Source organism: Lytechinus pictus, chromosome 11 (genome assembly GCF_037042905.1).
Source record: "Lytechinus pictus isolate F3 Inbred chromosome 11, Lp3.0, whole genome shotgun sequence".
Lineage (NCBI taxonomy): Eukaryota > Metazoa > Echinodermata > Echinoidea > Temnopleuroida > Toxopneustidae > Lytechinus > Lytechinus pictus.
This window is the reverse complement of record NC_087255.1, coordinates 34,626,160-34,648,257: the sequence shown is the minus strand read 5'-3', so window position 1 is coordinate 34,648,257 and position 22,098 is coordinate 34,626,160. Positions and strand designations below refer to the sequence as shown.

At 36.3% G+C, this 22,098-nt stretch overlaps 1 protein-coding gene across 2 annotated transcripts in view; it reads right to left on the bottom strand.

The window, feature by feature from the left end:
- Positions 1-22,098, bottom strand: part of LOC129271252 (uncharacterized) — a 40,137-nt gene that overhangs the window by 5,624 nt on the left and 12,415 nt on the right. For both annotated transcript variants that reach the window (XR_010295064.1, XM_064106414.1), the window contains exons 4-13: positions 17,229-17,392; positions 16,516-16,597; positions 15,594-15,741; positions 15,026-15,118; positions 14,385-14,549; positions 12,235-12,397; positions 10,926-11,182; positions 9,200-9,397; positions 7,189-7,267; positions 1,347-1,452 (exon numbers count right to left, since the gene is read on the bottom strand). Coding sequence is in view for 1 of the 2 variants with exons in the window: in XM_064106414.1 (XP_063962484.1) it covers positions 1,347-1,452; positions 7,189-7,267; positions 9,200-9,397; positions 10,926-11,182; positions 12,235-12,397; positions 14,385-14,549; positions 15,026-15,118; positions 15,594-15,741; positions 16,516-16,597; positions 17,229-17,392 (1,455 nt within the window). In the remaining variant the exon portion in view is untranslated. The remainder of the gene's footprint in view (positions 1-1,346; positions 1,453-7,188; positions 7,268-9,199; positions 9,398-10,925; positions 11,183-12,234; positions 12,398-14,384; positions 14,550-15,025; positions 15,119-15,593; positions 15,742-16,515; positions 16,598-17,228; positions 17,393-22,098) is intronic.

Here is a 22,098-nt window from a genome sequence, read left to right as displayed (position 1 = left end):
TACCTTCGGTCAGAAGTTGATTTTCATTTGGGCATAAAATTCCACAGGATTGATGAAATTTAACGGGATTTTTTTTGATGGACAGACGACAATCGCACATTATAGAGAGCCTAAAATAATGTACTGAAAAACCGGATATGAATTGCGCATTGCATTCTAGGTAATGTAAGGACTTTCCCTATTGGCAATCGGGGCTACAACATGACCGTCTTTGGTCGAAAGAGGGCCAGTGATCGATCGGTGACGATCATCGGGCGAAAGGAGCTTGTGTAAACAATCACCCCGGGCGGTCGTTGTAAAAACCGCGTAAAGAGAAAGTTAAGGGTTAGACAGCAATTTTGACAGCTGGAAACAGGTGGTGGTCATAAAATGCTCTCGTTGAATGTCCATGCTCAGATCAAAGCTTTGGCAGTGTAAGGCTCCAGTCAAAACTCAGAGCGGTGACCGAGTAGTAGCCTGCTCGGGCACCGCTGGAATTTAGGCATCGCCTAACGATTTTTGGAGAAGTTAAGCGGGCTGTAAAAAGACGTATCGGTGGCCAAGCAGTGCCCTGTTGATTACCCATTACTCAAAGCTAAATATGGGTCAAAGCAGGGAACTTTTCTGTTTGGCATCCCGGGCATGCAGTCTCCTAACGGTCACCGGCTTATTTTCTAGTAATCGCCTGGCCGATCTTGAATTCACTGTGAGATCATTGACCGATCTCTGAGCGGCTGGCGACTGGCAACCGGCCAGTGACCGCTCGACAGCCTTTAATCCAACGAGTTCAATTTTTTACCTAAATCATTCGACGGTGACTGCTCGATTATATCGGCGCCTGGAAAGTGACCACTGAGGCACCGTATTTAGGGCAGAAAGTGAAAAGTGAACAGGCGCCGCCAGAATATTAACTCCACACTAAATCTTAAGCGGCGACCAAAACCAGTGGTGCCCGGATGGTTGTCGCTGGGTCCCAGGCAAAATTGGCTAAAAACTTCTCGCCCAGTCGCCGAACAGGCTAATTTTTGAGGTTGTGACCTTAGCCTCAGGATTTACCAAGGTTTGATGTTTGTGGTTAGGGTTATTACTCAATTCACCTTATATTAATACATCATTATTGATAGAAACCACATCACAAGCCTTTATTAGAAATGCATGAAATAGAACTTCTAAAAAAGAAAAATGAAGTACATATTGGTACTTATAATAACATGTCAATTTATTTCAAGGAGCTTTGCCAATTAAATGCCTTGATCTGTGCAATATGTGCCCTGGCCAGGGATTTAACCCCAGAAATTGATATATACTTATTCAGGGACCCCAGACCACTTGGCAACATAACCTCCACAACATGTGATAGAACTTACTTGTCTCCAATGATGGGTTCTAGCTTCTGTCTTGTCCAGTCGCCGAGGCCAGATATTACTGCAATTCCACTTGGTGTAAGAATCTCCCATAGTCGAATCAGCCAAGCTAAGCAGTAGAAAATGTGGATTAACGACATGCATTAGATAGGATCAGATGGATGTTCAGCGCATGATCATTACATGCAAATCACATGCAGGAAATATGCCTTGCTCTGTAATTAACCACATGATTATCACATGCACATCATATGACCATCACATGGTTAGCAGAACTGATGAGATCTGCCCATCACAAGATGGATGAGAGAGTAAAGCAACAATTGACATTGACTCTGGACGTACCTTCATATTATCTGGAAATTTCATATTTCTTCATCATTCAACAGAACGGATTCCCATTCTCTATTTTCTATCATAAATAGCAAACCTCAAAATTACTGAAAATTATTTCTCATATATCCTCGGTGATCAAACAACTTTTTTTTCAGTATCCTGTTTAACAGTATTTCAATCCATATATCTCTATTCAAGTTTTAACGTCAGAGCATGACCTTCAACTGTTGCTTCACTTTACGATTGCAGTCTTGTCCAGTAGCCTCTGGCATTTCCAAAGACTCTGGACTTGGATCATCAAAATGGCCCAGAACATCTGACAATAATTTCCCTTCTTCGTAATGCCTAACTCTGAAACATGAACAAACTCTCGAGTTGCCAAGTCGAATATTAATAGATTAAAAGAAAAGAAAATGTGGCAAAAACTTTTGAAAAAGAAAGCACACAAATGAGTATTTTGCCGATGCTTTCTTCTCAAATGTGAATCAAACAGAATGTCAGAGGAGTTCAAAGATATCAGTGAATATAGCTTTTTAAGTAACCAAACATGATAGAAGAATCGCACGAACATCAAAACTTCTGGGAAAGATGCTCCAGATATTGTCCAAATGTATTACAAAAATATGTAAACATGAACATTTGCAGAAATATTAGTATGTTATTTCTTTAATTGTGCGTACAGCTGCTTTGACTTCTTATTCATGCAGTGCTTGCTTACTTACAATGTTCAATAATACCTTTGAACCAGTCTTCTCTAAAATATTTGAATATGAACATGCAAACAAATAATGAAAAAAAAAACATACACAATAATAGAATACAATGAAAATGAAGAAAAATTGAAAAAATTCTTACCATTTACCATGCTCCATCAGTTTTGATGAGATTTTATACTAAAGATTATGTTTTAATATTATTAGAATGATTTAGGTTTTATATTTTATTTTTTCTGTGCTGACGCTTTTGAGACTTTGTTTAGTCCAAAGAGCATCAAACCTTGTCTTGGTCTTTCATCTCCTTCTCTCAACATAAACACTTTCAAATCCAAAATTGTATCAAATTGATATTTCTAAATTTATTTGTATATATATTCCACATAGCACATCCTAGTTTATGTGTAAACACTTACATGTAGACCTGAAAATGCCGGTTCTATAGAGTATGATTGATTTCAATCTTACTGTTCTTTATGAGGCATTGGCATGGTATTTGAAATAACACATTTATATGTATATAACAGATTTTCATTAAAAAAAAATTTGATAAATCATTGTTTAAAAGATGATACAAAAAAATCTGTTTCTCACAAGACAAAGTTTGACCAACACAGATGGATGCCATATGGAAATACTCTCGATTGATGAGAACTTTATGAATCATTTTTTGTTATTTGCTGATGGACGCATTTGAGGTAGGTGCTTTATGGTTATTTCTTTGTCTTTCATATTATTGTTCACAACCACAGAAGTAAAGGAAAACTTTATATTGCAACTTTTTGCAAGTAAAATCATCCCTTTGCTATGATCACATCCAGAGTAAATGATATCATAGCGATGTCATCTGCAAAGTGTCCCACGTCCAGTCTCATCCAAGATAAAATAAATGCAAATGCCTAAGGTGTGCTAATCACTAATGTTCATCTTGGATGTGTTCATAGTAAAAGGAGATATATTACATTAGTGTGTATTCCTGTTCTGGGAAATATATGAAATTCTGTGTCCATGTACTATATGTCAGTCAAGTTCGGTTTTATTTGAAATATCTCTTCTGTATTCGCATTTCCATAAGGCATTTTCATTACGGTACATTTTTAAATCTAATATTTTAGAACTATTTTAGAGGGACGTTTAGACTTGCAGGGATGACTGATATCCTCCATGTCACTTCTTGCTCAGCAACCAAGATTTCCCACAACCCACTTCAAAAACTTCATATCACCATGAAATACGACTATTTCTATTTTAAAAAAAGATTTCTATTACAAAATCTTGACTCACAGCAGATATTCAAGCCAATTACATATTTTTTTTAATACATGAAAATGAAATAATATTATTTCCTTTGCAAAGTCAATTCTATAGTTTTTATTTCTAGTGTTTAATCTCAAGCTCATAATAGTACAAATTATTAAAAACTTCTCTTTCAGATGCAATATGTACATCCTTCACATGGTACTATTCAAAATATTCTAAATAAAGGACTTGTACATATTCTCTCCCGCATTATGAAAAAGACTGATTTAATTGTAATATAAAACTACTCTACAAAGTTATAATGTCTGGACCTAAATAAAAACCAAATATGTTGCATAATAATAACAAATAAAAAGTAACAATTTGAATGTTATCTGGACAGGGAAAAAACTGTGTCAAAAATACAGTTCAAATTTACAGTTATATTCTATTCAGAAAAATTTTGGTTTCAATCTATAATTCATAAAGGCCAAAGTTTCGAAGACTACCCAGCTAAAGTTATGACATTCCTAACCATAGGCTAATAAGACTGGTCTAAGTAGGAGAATACATCAAAACTGATAAGCTATCCCAAATACCATGGTGACTGATAGTCAAAATTTTGAAGCAGTATTTATAGTTAGGCATTACTTTAGGCCACAGCTTAAAGTTGACTATAATTTAGCTTGAAGTTCTTACTGACCCGTGTTTCATCTATATCCTATTGCTGGCATCATGGAACTGCCAAAAAATCCTGAAATACTGAAAATTCATGTATGAACCAGTAAGGAAAATATTTCTAGCCATTTATTGTAAATCACATGGCTATCAGACAAAATGGATGTAACCTAAGCAGAAATTTGACAAAATAGGCAAAAAGGCAGTATTGTCTTGAAAAAAAAAACCCAGCTATATCAATTCAGGTTCTAAAATCCATCTGTATACATTTATGTTATTGATCCCACTGCTGCCACCAAAATTATGATAACTACAACTTTTCCCCAAAAAACACCACAAATATTAAATATCTACATGTAACTGGAAATTTCAATATCAAACATGGAAACCTTGGCTACTTTTACAGACATATTCCACTGCTAACACCAAAATTCTACAAAAGATCCAATATATAACACAGTAACAAGCAGAATAGTGACTTTGCAAAGGAAAAATCATTTAGGAACATGTGATATCTGAATGATGTATTCAGTTCTTTTGAAGTGGGTTCTGGATTGTTTAGAGGGCAACTATTCAATCTAACTTTCATTTAAGGAATATTTAGACTTGCAGGGATGATCATGATACTCTGCGCTTTACATACATTTTGACCTGTATAAGATAGGGAGAAAATCAGGAAAGAAAAGGTACAGCAAGTTAAGTGATCTGGTATTAAAATCAGCAAATGAACAAGGGTCATCTGAAACACACAATAGATGAGAATGATGAATAAAAGGGATACACAAAAGATATACACACAAACCAATATTACAAGTTAAGGTGAATCATGAATGAATAAACACCGTGTTAAAACTCACGTTCAAAATGCTATTCTTCATTAAGTGGAACGCATCTGGCAGCCTCGCCTGCATTACGCAGATATAGCTACAATGCTGACTTTGAAAACAACTATTGAATAATTATTGAAAAAAACACCACTGTTCATTAACCCTAACATGGCCAAAGTTCATTGACCCTAGATGAGGCAGGATGTTCAGTAATACTGGATTACTCCTATGTCCTATGATGGCCCCTCTTCTGATCTCGGCTGCCATTCGCGTGATCGCGCCGAAATTTGCCATGTACATTCTTTACCACATAAAGTACAACCTAGTATTAAAAAATTCTGAAGATAATTATTTTTTATTATTATGAATAAAATAAGCAAATTTATTCATGAAAAACATTATTTGCATATTTAACACCCTATTTCACTTCAAATCTTCTTTTTCTTTTTTTGCAGATGTCATCTTTGTAATCTAATTTAAAGGTAAAGCCAATTTTTTTCCATATGTATTTCTTTGTTTTTAGAATTTCTTATGTATTTCTATGTTTTTTCATCTTTTGTTTTTCATTGTTTTTTTCAATGGAAATTATTACAGACCATTTAACAACTAAATCAAACCCTAGATTAATTAAGCAGACCAATTAGAACGAAAAATAATCACCCATTTATGAATTTCATCTCCCATAGACTTTGTACACAAAGTATAAAAATGAGCCATTTTCAGCATGACATTGCCTCGTAAAAGTCATGTGACGTCGCGATGGTATATCGCAAATTTTGGTCTCAAAAATTGTGTGAGACTTTAAAGAAAAAAGTCATAAAATTTAGCGGCGCTATTCTTTTGCGTTTCGGAAATATCGCGCGAAGCGTTGAGGGGGGCCATCATGCCCCCCCCCCCCCCCCCCGTCCTTTTAGGGTTAACCTTGGTTAAGATTTTGATGTTGTTTCCCCCAACATGGTCTAAGTTCATTGACCCTAAATGACCTTTGAATTTGGCGATGTGACCTGACACTCATACAGGATGTTCAGTAATACTTGATTACCCTAATGTCTAAGTTTCATGGACTAGGTCCCTAGACTTTTTAAGTTATAATGACATTTCAAAAACTTAAATTTGGTTAAGATTTCAATGTTGACGACGCTGCCGCTGTGGGAAAAGCAGCGCCTGTAGTCTCGCTCTGCTATGCAGGCGAGACAAAAATGAAAGGAAACCTCTTCTAGGCCATGTTTAATAAAGAGTTGCAACGAAAGTTACTTTGCCATTACCATGGTAACAAGGCTCAGAAGCCAATAACAATAAGGTTCTATGGTAATACCATAATGGAAAAGTTACCATTTTTGTAAGTCTTCATGAAAAGGGCCCCAGACCTTTATATGATGCTTTTATACTTTGATACCAAAAATGGATGTCCAATAAACAGAAATGTTGTACAAGAATACAATCCAGTCACAAAATTATTGCAGCTGAAAAGAATGGCTGTTCAAAGTTATCATAAATGAACAAATTTTATCATTATTTAAATACCGAAGGAAGTAGTTTGAATATTTTCTTTCTCCTTGTTCATCCATTAATGTTATTGCATTGTGTTACAACTCTGTTAATAAAAAATAATGATAATATGCAAAATTTATATAGTGCTTAATACAATGTTTCTAAATGCTGGAACTACCCGGCTTTGGCATGCATGGCTACCCTAATCGGGCACTCGTGTGTTCAAGCCTATTTGAAAAACACCAGTTGGAAACTCAGCGCATAAATATGTGACGGATCTATTGACAATGTGTATTATAGCATAATCAGCTCAACTCAAAACAGGTTAAATGTTAAATCACTGCCTTTTTGCTTCATGAATACTCCCCTGATATTAGTGTAGTCCTGATTATCAGTGAATGGAAAAGTGTAGCTTGCTTTTTACATGAAGAAAGGTATTGATTTGTCTCAAGCTACATAGCTCGGAGTGACAGTGGTGATCGGAAACTGGTTAATCTTTATTAGATTTTATTAAATGGTAATCAGCTGCCTGAGCAGACAAACCTGAAAACACTGTCCTACCTTTCTTATTCTGCACTCTATCCAAGCAATGATGTACAACCAGATCAAATCCACTAAGCTCATTGGGTATCCAAGTAAACTGTCAAGAAAAATAGTCATTGTATTTTTAAAAATGTTGGGATGGCAAATACTCGGAGGAAATTGAATTGCGTATTCCTTTCATGTGCAGATTTGCAAATAATATGATAATTTTAAAGAAATACTTCTTACATGTTGCTTGAGGCTAGAGGACTATGCTTGAATGCATCAAGAAAATCAGTCCTCTGATAGTCCTATTATCATCACAAAATGTTGATTGCTTCAGTTTTAAATACTGTAATAGACGGCAACTGTACCCCAAGCATTACTGTCCTAATGATGGCAAATTGCTTCAGACTTACAGAAGCTTCATCAGTATTAATCATACTCATTGCAGAGATGCCAACCTAAAGGGATGGTTGTCAGGAATATTTACCATATTTGTCAGGAACAAATGGGAGTTTCTCAGGAACATCCCGCGAAGTAGCATCGTTTATACAGGGATGCCACTAGGTGTCCTCCAAAAATACTGAAACTCATCGCGGGCCGGGACAGTGTCCAAGAAAAAAAAATTTAGGGGGGGTCCACCTTTAATTTTGGGATGGACACATGTCACAGGTAAAAAATTGGACAAGCAAAAAAAAAAATTAGGAGGGGGGGGGGGGTCTGCCCCCACCTCAAATTTAGGGGAGGGGGGGGGAGGACCAAGTGGCTTCTTACCTTGTTGTGATCGATGACTTTGAAGTCAATTAGGTTTGAAAAACTGACGGTAGTTAGTTGTGTGTTTCTCATAGAACGCTAGACCAAAAGCTTCAGTCTCTGTATTTTGGTTGTTCAGCTGAACCGCGTTGGCTCCACTCACCAATACATAGACTGAAGAGTTGTTGGCCCGTACATTAAGACAACGTATCAGCTAACCCAGGGAGCTCTGGGCTAGCTGATACGTACGTAACCCAAGGAGCTCCGGACCGCTTTTCGGGCCGGAGCTCCCTGAGTTCCGTATCAGCATGCAGCAGTAACGTTAGATCTAACATTCGGCGGAAACCCGATTTTCGGATCGTTTTTGGTACATCAAATGTCACATTATGAAAAAATAATTACATCCAAACTTACGAGAAAATATATAAAATTCAGAAACATCGTACCTTAGAACGCAGTTACCGCTAATTCCTTTCAAATGATGATCAAAACTTAGTCATCCTCGATTCCTTCGTTGGTCATCGTGAGTTGCCATCTTGGATGACGTCATCATCTTTACAGTCGTATTTACCAGTCGCTATTATACCGCGATTCGTGCCGCTGATTTGTGCTTGTCTATGTGCGTGCGTTCGGAACTTGTCGCTCGCATTGATTGGCCAGGATATCGATAATTCTAATCAGAAAGCCTTGATAAAAGCATAACTCAATGAACGTAGTAGGCAGTGCGCGCGTTTATAAATTATAGTAGAGAAACTCCCGTTGGTTTACCGTTGGCCACACACACGCTGCATGCACGATACATGTATACACAATACACGCATATACATGCACAATACACAATACACGCATATATACACATGCACAGCACCAATACACAATACACATGTATTGTAGTTGTTTTTTCCGTAACCTTTTTATTGTTGCCGTAACACCGTAATTGGAGGAATAAAATTGGAACAAATACGGCGAATCCGTAACGGTTGGCATCTCTGCTCATTGGAGGTAAAAGATAAATTGTCCAGACCATTATCAGATCAGTAAAATCCTCAGTTACCTTTCTTTAATTATGACAGCCACAAAATTATCTTTTCAATTAATTAGGAACTCTACACATTGGCCAATTGTGAACTTATCAAAACTTAATATTACATAAGTTGGAAGATTTTGAATATTTAAGTCTCAATAAATCCTTTAATATCCCTTTTTCCTGAGTAATGAAGTTTGAAGTTGGACAACTTTCTTATCACTCTGCACCGTTCTCATTTGATATAAAATTGTTTGTTAGGAAGCTAACCTGTTTCAATGTTATTCTTGAAGGGTTGGTATCTGTAGGAAGTTTGGCAGTTATGGTGCAACCATCATGTGATGATCTCTTCAGACGTTTGGCAGGTCTTCGACAGTCATCTTTAGGACAGTAGAATAACTTCTGTTTCTTGGATAGGAGCTCCTCAGCAGACTTCAGATACACATCACAGTATTCTAAACCAATAACCTGAATGAAGTCAAAGAGAAGTTGTGGCTCAGTGAATTAATCTTTGAACCACAGGGTCCTGGGTTCAAATCCCACTGCAGTACTTGCATCCTTTGGCAAGGCATTTATCAAGATTTGTTAGTCATTATCCAGATATAGTAAATAAGTAGGGGAAGGCGAGGTAAGTTGTGACACTTTTTGCTTTTTGCATGTTAGAATTGATATGATTAATAATCTTGTAGAAAGAAGTACCTTGCCTTAAAATTGAATTCTTCTGAATATTTTTCACCTATGTATAACTTTCTACCCCCACACTGAAAGTCATTGTCACCTTTGAAAAAAGATATGTCAAATGGCTCAACTTGCCCCATCTGTGGGGTAAGTTGAGCCACAAAAACTACGTAGGCCTACAAAATGTATGGGGGAAGAACCAGCGATGTCATTTTTTAATCTAAATTATTTTCACTTGCTTATTCTCTATAAATAATAACATCCTCCAAAAGGAAAAGAACAGTCTTATAAATTTGCTCCTTTCTGCCTGCATATCGATGGCTTTTTAAGGTTGTTTTTAAAAGAAATACATTACCATAAGAATTTCCATGGCTCTACTTGCGCCATGTTGGCTGGCTCAACTTACCCCAGTCGGAACTTAATGCGATAATTTCATATCCACACATTTCTAATGCATCCATCATGTAAAAGACTATATGACAAAAATGCAGATCCATACAATGTTGTTCTTATGTCTTTATGATATTTTAAGACGTGTATGTGTAAAAAGCACTTATCTATTTCACACCCTTTTTTACTTTTTTGGCTGAAATTTGTATTTTTCCCTCCAAAAAAGTACTTTTTGTTTCAAAGTTGAAAACAATGAGGTGGGGTTAGGGTTACCACAATGTCTGACTCATCCATTATTGGCCTGGAGCTGGTGGCTCAACTTGCCCCTATGCTCAACTCACCCCGCCTTCCCCTACTTGTCGGAAGGAATTCGTTGAATGTTCAAGCACCTTATCAAGGTAGCCGTGCTAAAGCTTGAGTAATAGTATGGAGTTCTTAGACACATTGCCCCCCCCCCCCCCCGGCCTTTTAGGGTTAAGCAATAAATTTTGCATACCCCCTTTTAACTTGTTGAAAGGTGATTCACATCCAAAACAGATAAAGGAAAAAAAATTATGAAATTTTGACCTTCATAATTATTTTCAAGAGTTAGTCCATCTTGAGTGCAATTTGCAGAGAAAAAAACTTCAGAGCTACCTACTTAGGTATTAACAAATCAAATTCTACTACCAACCCTTATAACAGACCATATCTGGGATAATTCTACTCAAACCAAAACAGGAGTTAATGAGATAACTTTACCAACATGAGATAAGAAGTATATAGCAATCATATAAATGGACATTGTATTTTTAATAGTAAAACTTCATCCTTCGTTGCTTGAGAGCTCCAACTGATAAGTAAACAGGTGTCAAATGTTAAAGATAAGAAATTAAATGAACACACAATGGGTAGAAGAAGGTGCATATATCTATCATTTCATACTCACATGCTCAACCTCTCTGGAAAGTTCAAAGGTCAATCGGCCACACCCACATCCTACATCGAGGGCATTTGCCACCTTGGATCCGTGTCTCTTAGCAGCAGCCATACAGATCTTACGCAGGGATGTGGAGAGGTTGATTTCATCAAGGACATACTCCTCAAAGAGACGTTCCTCCGCATTGATTTGGGTCTCCATATGTAACTGTTTATTGGTGGTGAGAACAAGCTTCTTATTGATGTCATCCAGGGGGAGCGTTACCTCTGAAAGATTCACAGTAAGAGACAATCTTTCGTCAGAGAATGGTGGAATATACACAAAGAAAACAGGTGGCATGCCCAAATGTGAATAAGAGCCCCAAAATAAAGAAATCTCAAAAACTGTGGATTCAACTGCAAGAAAATATACATGCAAATTTGGGTGACATGCTTTAAATGTGGACAGGAGCCCCTTATTCTATAATTATTGGAAAAATAACCCTTGAGAGGTTTAGAAAATTTCCGTAAAATTTTCGGATTGAATAAAAATTGAACTTGGAATTTATTTGTTCTCTTTGAAGAGAATATGCAAGTGCATGAAATCTGTTCTGCCATGTCTTCAAATTTAACAAGCAGATCATTTTTTTGGTTTTACTTGGACAGCTACAAATATGTTTTGTGCTTAAAAGTGATGATAAACAGGAATCAGTCCAATGAATGAAATGCATCATTAATTCATATAAAAAATATTATACAACTCCCAAGAATGTTGTGTAATCTGATTGTGTCCATATATGATCACATAATATTCAGCTAATTGCACTATGGCATCCAAAATGCACTATCCTGCACTCTGATGTCATTACAAAATGTACTATCCTCATCAGAGTGCAGGATAGTGTGAGGTCTGGAATTTAGATCAAATACAGCATTGGGGGCAACTCATTAACATGGGGAGGGAGGTCGTATAAAACAAACAATGCATGCATTCTTGTGCATAGAGGGCCTAAACAATGAACTCTGCGTTCGACTCGCAAAATGGATATACTGCACTCAGTCCTGCGGACCTCGGTGTGGTATATCCATTGGCTCTTCTCGCACATCGTTCATTATTTGGCCCTGCATGCACAAGCTTACATGCATTATTTGTATACTGTACAAGTGTGGCAAAAATTTACCACCACATCAGATAAAGAACAAAACAAAAAAGACAAAACTGAATGCGATCTGTGCAGATTCAGGACAAACTCTGGGTAAGCTATTTAAATTTCCTTACATTGTTTTTTAAACCTTTTCTACAACCATATTTACAGATGTTGAATAGCTGAAATACATACCGTGATCTTGTTGGGCTGGGTTGCGCACAAGTCTGACAGGTAGCTCTTGGATTGATGATGTGGAACGAGCCAAACGGAATCCTGCATGTTGGAAGAAATGTCTCCTGAAGGCATATCTAGCAAACCTGGATGCTTCATCACCAGTTGATATCCATGATCCTCCCTGATAGAAAGATAGAGTAATATTAGAGGTATTGTGGCACAGTGGATAAATCTGGAGATTGTTACACAAAGATTTAAGTATGACTTAAGAGTCTCACTTTAGCACTACTGAGTATTAATCAATAAGATTGCGCGCTGCATATCATATACCTGTTGGCAATTAAATGCGACTCGCAAGTCATACTTAACCCTATCTAGGCTGGGGGGGCCCCCCCTCAACGATTTGCGCAATATTTTCGCCGCGCGAAATTTTTTACTGACTTTTTACTTTCAAGTCTTGCGCATCTTTTTGCGACGACTGGGTACGCGGTTCTGAAATTACACATCATTTTGTAAGTGCATGTCAGACCAAAAATTGCTCAAAAACATAATTTCGTGTTAAGTCAATGCAAATTGTGTTTTCAAACCATAATCATAATTGTATGATTATTTTTAGTTTTGCTGGTCTAAATGAATTTATTTTATGCTTTTTATGATCTCAAAAGTGTCCCCAACAAAGTTCATTGAAAAAACAATAAAAAACAAAAGGTCCAAAAAACAAAGAAATACATAAGAAATTGCAAAAAAAAAACATAATGCATTAGAAATTGTTCTGATGTCGCAATTTTTTTCATGTTCATTTGCTAAGAACACCACAAAGAGTTTCTACACCAAAAATAAGAACATATGGAGCTTTATTTAGGGGATTAGAGGAAAAAGTATGATTTTGCATACTAATTACGCATAAATTAGCATAATTAATTAATAACGATTTGCATGAAATAAATTTTGTAGATTATGTTCCAGGCAAGATGTGTGCCAATTTTCGGCGCGATCGACGGCCGAGATCTCAAGGGGGGCCTGGGAGGCCCCCCCCCCCCCCGGCCATATGATCTCCAAAAATACCCCGGCCTAGATAGGGTAAAAACACACCCAGGACTTTGAACTACAAGGGCCAGGATTCAAATCCCATCGCAGCATTCACTTCCTTGGCAAGGTTGTTTATTTTCAAATGTAACTCTCCACCCAGGTGTAGTAAATGGTTACCTGGTATATAAGAAGGAATTCCTTGTGAATGCTCAAGCCCCTGATCAGGGTAGAAGTGTTGAAGCCAGATTATAACATGCAGTACTACAGAAACATTGAATGTTGCATATTTTTTATTTTCATTACTTTTATCATTGTCATTATTATTACCATTGTCATTATTATTACCATTAGTATCAAAGTATAAAGGGGTTTGGTCACTGTTTGCATTATCATTTTTTTTCCAAAGTAAAAAAAAAAAGAGCTAAGTGGGTCAGCAAATTTAATCGAAGGGATCGTAAATTCCATGTACTTTGTTAACAATTAAATCTTTAACATTATGATGTGGAGAGGTTTCCCTGTGATTCGCCTCTCCTTTATCAGATGAAGTAAATATCCTAACATTTTTGTCTGCATCATAGTCATCATTGACATCATAATCTTCTATTTTTTAATCTCATTTTTTTTTCTTATGGCCTTGTTACCACCATAATGTGATAAAAGGTGGCCCTTATTTATCTAATTAGAAACCAAAATTAACAAAATATACAGACCATGTTGGCATATACAAAATAACAAAAGAAAGTTCTAACAAAAGATTATTAAAATATGAATTAACACGTTACAAACAAGAAACTTATACATGTACCTACAAAAAAAATCCTACAAAAGAACATTGTGAAATTTGTGGTGAAAATATTATTTATTCAATCTATTCATTAATTTTTCATGGTGGTGCAGATGCTGAGGATCAAACTGACCTGGGCCCTGTAACACAAAAGTTAGTGATTAATCACTAATTTGAAAGAACACTTTGAAAGAACACTTCTGATTGGTTCCTCGTCAGTCTACTAAGCTAAATGCACATGCAACAATGATCTTGATAGGCTGTTTCATTTAACGATCAATCGCTAACCTTTGTCTTACAGGGCCCTGTTATCTGATATTCAAATGCATTCATTGGAATAAGGTTAAATCCTTACAAGGATGACGTTGTGGTTGCCATCGTAGGTAGGGGAAGAGAAGTCATCATAGAGGTAGTGTGTCTCACTGCCTGGTAGCCCATTAAAATGATCCTCTACCCATTGCCATACGTTACCAAAGACATCATGAAAGCCCTTCTCATTGGCTGGGTACATGTTAACAGGCTGCGGAAGATAGAGGAATGGAAGAAGGATATATTCACTTTAATAGTCTACATTTGGTCTACTTCTTAGATAGTCCAATACCACATGGGCTTGACTCATTTTAGTCTAAATGGATGTTTGGTCTAAACTACATTTGGTCTAAAAACCCAGTAATTGTATGACTTTGCAATTTGCCAAGGAAAGTTTGGTTCATAACATTTCATATAGTATATATAAGTATTCTTCATTCAAGGTAATATTCTATTCACATTATTCTAAAAGAAATTCTGAAATCTTGAAGGTGATTTCATTGAAAAATCCAATATTGATCATGCCTACAACCAAAATTTGTTAATATCTTGAAATATGCTATGATAACAAGATATAGGGTCACCAAAAAAACATGTTGAGAAAATAACACAAAGCAATAACACAACAAAGTTGCGATTTTCACAATACTTTCTTACTTTTGAGCCTATATATACGTGTATACTTACTGTAGAAGTGCCAAATACAAGGTTGAGGTTACATTTCTTGTGGAGCTCTTTGTCATAAATAAGGTCTGATTCAATTCCCTTGGAGACAGGAACCTGTATAAAAGTATGTACTTTCATTAACATTTGTCTTCATTGTTTTTATAATGCTGTTTGGGCATAATAAACCTCTGGTCTGTTACAAATTGATGTTAAACAATATTATGTATTAAATTTGTTTCCAAAAATGTTGTCACATAGTGCTAGACAAAAATTCACAACCTCTTCTGATCATAAGTTTAATTATCAGATAGTTTAGTCCACTTGTTTAGAAATATACAGTAGTTAAATAAAAGGTTTTCATGAAATTTGCTCCAGCAACAATTGCTTCAATGGAAGATCTGCACGTTGAGAAAATCATAAAATCTAACCTCTTAAACTAAATAAACCCTAATCCCTATTGTCACATAATTCTGAACCAAAAACACTATTACGATCCTCACTCTAACCCTATGTCCTCTGAGGAATATCATGATCGGAGCAAATGTCGCAGCAGCAAATATTGTGTCACCATTGAAAGACATAACAATACCTGTCTATCCCTAAGAGCGTTGTGTTCTGCCTCAGTTAGCAGTCTATAGTCTGAACCTTTCCATGCTGCATACGCTTTAGCTTCATGATAGTTCACTTCTACAGGCCACTCCCAGGGAATAGCAGTCTCTTCACAAAACGATCGGTACCTGCAAAGCAGATTTCACATTCAAACAAAAAGCAGGGTTTTTTTTAACACCGTGAGTTGTATCTGGGTGACTTGTGCATGGTTACAATAGCATAATTTATATAGCCTAATATTTGATGTGGTATTGCAAGAATACATTTAATGGCATGTTTTGTCCTTAATAACTGCATGGAAATGCAGTTTTTACAATGACATGAGCATGGAACTCTGGGCCTTCTTGCATGAATTATTTAAAATGAAAGAAAATAATCAATACTCAAATGACATCACGCACTACATTTTCATTACTATTAGTCTTAAATATTTCAGAAAAGAAGATATAATTCAATAGACCAGTTCGTAGCTACCTCAAGGGCAATTTCGCTCAAATGACCTTTCATTTCTTTCATTATGATAGGCAGATTTCAAAATAAAATATTATGTAAGCATGCCATACATAGCGAGATGCAGAAATTGCATATACCAGGTGACTAGAATAGCACACCAATGAACACTCTATGAAGTTACATGTATTCTACTTTGAATGCATTAGCATGTATTTAGCCAACTGTGAAATACCAGTCGCTATTAGACGTACATTGTTTTGTCGTTTTTGTGGATCTCATGAAAAACAGTTCAAAAGAATATATCACTAATCAAGACATAAAAGTTGGTGCTTATCTCATTAAATTAAATCACCATGTCACTTCATGATATAAATGACCTTCTTCTGATCATGCGTAGAATGGAACTACAAACTGGCTTATACATGTACTGTAGATGATTATTATATTACCTGTAGGTGGATACATTCTGGTTTTGATCTGCCTTGCAATGTGAGTAACCAGCCAATACCCCTCCACAGCCTGATACACAACCTACAATATAAAGGGAGTGAAGAATAATAATAATAGTAATAATAAAAGCTGGATATACTAAGCGTTTTGCCTGAGGATACAAAGCGCTGCTATTGTTACCCCGGCTTTTAATAACTGTGCTGCCATATAGGCGCTGAGCATTCAAGAAATTTCTTCGTACCAGGTACCCATTCACCTCACCTGGGTTGAGTGCAGCACAATGTGGGTGAATTTCTTGCTGAAGGAAAACAAGCCATGACTGGGAATCAAACCCATGTCCCACAGATTGAAAGATGAGAGTCATTATGAATGATAATAATACAAACCGTATATTTCTGCAAGATAAATTATAAACACTTATGTTACATTTTCAATATGGACAGCAAGGTGAAGTACTATTTGAAATCTTGTGGAAAAGCCCAAATAAAATGAGGTATAATATAAGTCTTATACAATAGTGAGGTGGATCCTTCTTATTTGATAAGCCATCCTCATCTCAAAACCATGTAACTCATTAGACATAACTCATTACTGCTCATCACTGGTCATTGGTAAATCTATGTAATAGGCCAAATAGATGACTGGTCATGTGCACGCATGCAACCAATCTCATCTTAAGTATCCACTTTAACATCTTATCATCTTATATTACCTTTATCACACACCCAGAATGTTGGGTGGATTGCTTGACGGAATGTCCTCCACTTCCAGCCTTCTTTACTCCAAAGCTTCTCATTTTCATATCCCTTGGACTCAACGAAACCTAGGAACTCCCTATTAGTGATCAGGAATTTACTGGCCTCAAAGCTTGGTACACTGTAAGAAGATCAATAAAGAACAGGAGGCCGTTTTGACAAAGAGTTGTGAGTGATTCAAAGTCATGCTGTAATGCCAACACACATTCAGTAACTCAATCAATGACTATATGCAGAAGTGTACCTCTTATGTACATGATCTGACCATTGTGATGTCAATGCCAGAACAGGGAGTTTAAGTGTTAACTTTTAGTCAGACTTAAACTCCATTTCATGCAACTTTTGAAGGTTTCCATGGATAAAAAGAGTGTAGTGGTTTCGTGTAACACCATGTATTCTTTTGTGGGTACACGGCGCACCTTGACAGTGTTAAAAGGCTTGCTTTTAATAAAAAACGTTACTCATTCTCCTCAAGACGACAAGAACAGACTTGTCGAAACGCCAAGCTTTGGTGGTCATTTTACTGCATACCCAACAAAGAACGTACCATGAAACTATACTACACCTCTTATCAGTTTTCTGTTTTGGAATCTCACTGAGCTGCAAATTTGTGCACAGTTGATAATTCAAGCATCTTCTTGTCTATATCTGCCATAAAAGCAGGGTTACATGGAATTACAACTTAAGAGTCATTTTCAAACTTTTTTCTTGTCTAATCTGCAAATACTGATGATTCATTTCTGCTGAGAGCCAATTACACAAACTGTTATTATAACTGTTATATATATGGGAATGCATAGAATAGACCTGAATATTCCAAGCGTTTATTCTCATATTTTCAATATGAAGGCATCTGGTCAGAAATCCTTCGTGGTAGAGTTATAATATTTGAATGCTTAACATATAGGCTGATACATCTTGATTTCCCTTGATTTCCAAAATATATCATAGCTAGGGCTGTAATTATTTAGCATTTCCAGGTTTTTTATGAATCTGGAAATCATGAATGTACTCTTGCAATGACTATAGCTTGACTCATAAGAACAGATTGCATGACTAAGTTTACTGCTCCAACACAGCTCCACTAACATTTCATTTTACATGCATCCATGCATGCATGCATACATACATGAATGCTCTGCATCCTTTTGATTTATTTCTTTGCGCTTGGCATTTCCAAATAAAAGATGATTATTCATTGTGATTATTGAATTGCATACATCATTACACAGCGATGCTATTTTTCGATGCTCTTTCAAACCTCATCTTTGGAATAAAATCCCGTTACCCTGAGGAGGCCTCTTGAAAAAGCTAACCATACAGTGGTGCTAAAACGTGAGTGAAGCTCACCAGAAAATGAACATATTTGAAGTGTTCAAATTTTACCATGTTTTACATATTTAAAGGTAAATGCTAGTTTTGGTAACGATATCAAAATGAGTTCGTACAGAATCCAATGAAATGACCACCAAAGTGTCTGTTTGTATAAATAAAACACATGTGCCAAAGGATTCTGGAAGAAATTGTGTAATTGCTGAGAAATCAGCAAATAAGCACAGGATTCGGGTAGAGCGTCGGGCCCGACGCTCAAAGCAATAATTATACACTGTCCCACGTGCGCTTATCTGTGTTGGGGAAGTTCAGTCTGAACATTTTTCAGCGTAGATTTCAAGATTTCACAAAGTTCAGTTTATGTAACTGTACCAGATCTAGATCCTCGATGATATACTGACAATTAAGCCTGGTTTTACAGACTTTCTCATGAAATCAGTGTTTACTGCAACTACTGGAATTTCTCTTTAATTGTGATCGAAGTAAGGTGATAAAATATTACATTTAAAGGAAAAGTCCACCCCAACAAAAAAATGATTTGAATTAAAAGAGAAAAATCCAACAAGCATAACACTGAAAATTTCATCAAAATCGGATGTAAAATAAGAAAGTTATGACATTTTAAAGATTCGCTTAATTTCACAAAACAGTTATATGCACATCCTGGCTGGTATGCAAATGAAGAGACTATGACGTCATACACTCGCTATTTCTTTTGTATTTTACTATATGAAATATTCTAATTTTCTCCTCATTGTCAAGTGATACAACAATTAATTCCTCCCTGAACATGCGGAATTAGCATTGTTTAATACTACATGGTTCAGTCAAGTTGGTCCTTATTGTCAAATCTATAAAAAATGAAATATTGTATAATTCACACAATAAAAAACAAAAGAAAGAGTGAGAAATGGGCATCATTGACTGACTCACCTAGTTGTGCATATCACTGTTTTGTGAAAAATAAGCGAAACTTTAAAATATCATAACTTTCTTATTTTACATCCGATTTTGATGAAATTTTCAGCACTATGCTAGGTTGATTTTTCTCTATTTATTCAAGTCAGCATTTTCCTGCGGTGGACTTGACCTTTAAATAGTTTGTTTCTCTGGGCTCGCCGAACATTGTAGTGTTGGTGCCGACCTATTGAACACTCAGCATACAGGAATACATTTCGTTGTAGAGTTCACTAACTGTGAGCACAACTGTATGCCTACTGCCTAGCATAAACTATTTTGAAAAGCCAATCTTAGGATCTCACAATCCTCCTCTGTATATGCTTTAAAGTCAACTCATAGGGTTAGTTGGTACCATAATTAGTACCATAATAACAAATAGATTCTGACCAGATATGTGGAAGACTGAGATGACAATCACCAATATTACATAGTGTAATCTAACATATGTCGCTTCAATTCAAAACTTTCAAAACTAATTACTTCGATGATTTTTTTTAAGTTATAATATAAAAATCTTCAAATGAATCAAAGCAAAATCATGACATATGGTGCACAAAACAATCCACTACAGATGGGCAACATGATATCTTGTCCTGTCTTTCCGTTGATGCCCACAATCAAAGTGTTGATTATTATGGCAAAAATTGAAGAAAGTTCACTTGACCTTGTCTGCGATATCCTCGTGTACTGTTGAAACATTTGATTTTTTTTTTAGATAAAAAATACATTGCTGGTGAATGTCGTTTACTTGCTGACCCCTGTCACAAATGTGTCAAGGGTTGCAGCATCCACTACCTCAGCTGGTAGCCCGTTCCAGTCCTTCACAGTGCGAGGCAAGAATGAAGATCCTCTGTACTGAGTTCTACAGGTGATCAGCTGAACTGTCTGTTGTAAGAACGACGTAGACGAGTTGGTAGTGGGACAAGTTTTGAGTTAATTATTGGGCAATGTGCAAGATTGTTGGTTATTTTGAAGAGCTTGGAAAGGCGTGTGATCTTTCTTCTCTGCTGTAGAGTCTGCCAGCCGAGGGTCTTAATCATCTCACTAACACTTTAAGTTTTGTGGTACTTTTTCATGACAAAACATGCAGCACGTCTCTCTGTACAGACTCCAGCTCTATTATCAATGTGTTTCTTTGTAGAACTGAGGAGGCATACTCAGTACAGGTCTCACAAAGGCTTTCTCCTTGATCTTTGTAGAGATTATTTTTTAGATTTCTTTGAAGGAAGCCAAGTGTTTTGCTGACTTTACTGCAGATCCCACTGATAGGACTGTCCCAGCACATGATAAGAAATTATTAATGCTATAACCTTAACAGTTTTATCATTATACTTTGCCATCCCCTGGCGAGTTAAAAATGGCCTTTTGTTATCTAGACAACCTCGAGCCTAAGGTGGCTGTGATATCTCGGGCATGAAGCTGGCTCTTTGATAGCTATGAAATCCATACTTTTAAAGCATTGCTGTTCGTAGAACCCCCCCCCCTTCATGTCCATTCAAATATGCTCTGTTTCATATTGTTTTCTTTAAAATGTCAATCTGTTAATTTGTTTCTGATTCAGTGGCGTACGCATGGGGGGTCGGGGTTGGGGTGTTAAAAATGTTCAAACCGCCCCCCCCCCCTTAAATTTGTTTTGATACCATTAGATTTATGGTGAAGACTCTTTTTGGGGGGTTGTCAACATTTCTTTCAGCTTGAAAACTGCCCCCCCCTTAAAAAATCCTGCGTACCATTACCTTGTATTACGTTTGAATTGGAAATTAAAGAAATAAATTGAATTGGATTGACTCAAATTGAACTGAAATGAATAGAATTAAAATAGCCATATCCCATGTGAACAGAGGTTTACTGCAAGTCAAACTTTGTTCTTGCAAAGATGTAAAATTATCCATATCGGTACCTCAAAGGTAGCCCCTTCATACATGATCGCTTTGAACCTGTTCAATTCTTTGTTATTTTTCTCCTTTGTATCTGGCATTTACAAAATTTGAATAGTTTTTCAAAGCAATAACTGAAGTGAGTACTATTACCTAGCTGTGCATGACATTTATTGTATTACTATTCTTATGAGCTTCTGATTGATGGTTTTGCACGTTGATGTAATCTAGTCGATATGGTCTAGTAAATACTAATAGATGAAAAAATGTATACTTTGCAATGGAATGCTATACACCATCATGCCCCTTCATGCATGAATTCTGCCGGTTCAAACTCTTTGCATTCATAACAGAATCTGCTCTTTAAGTTTTGATCAGTTTTTAATGGTTCATCATTCTTATATAATTCATTTATCGTATTAAAAGTTGTGTACATTGTTATCAATTCAAACCAGGACAAATATCATAAATCAGCGCACTTTGATTTCCCAAGATATTCAAATTAATCTATTTTAAACCAAGGTTTTACTTCACAACCTAAAAGCTCCTACAGGCTTGCCAGACACAAAACAAATAATTTATGCAAAACACAAGTCCTTATACATGTAATCTATTTATTGATACCATGTTAATGGTATACCTTGGAGATTACCAAGAA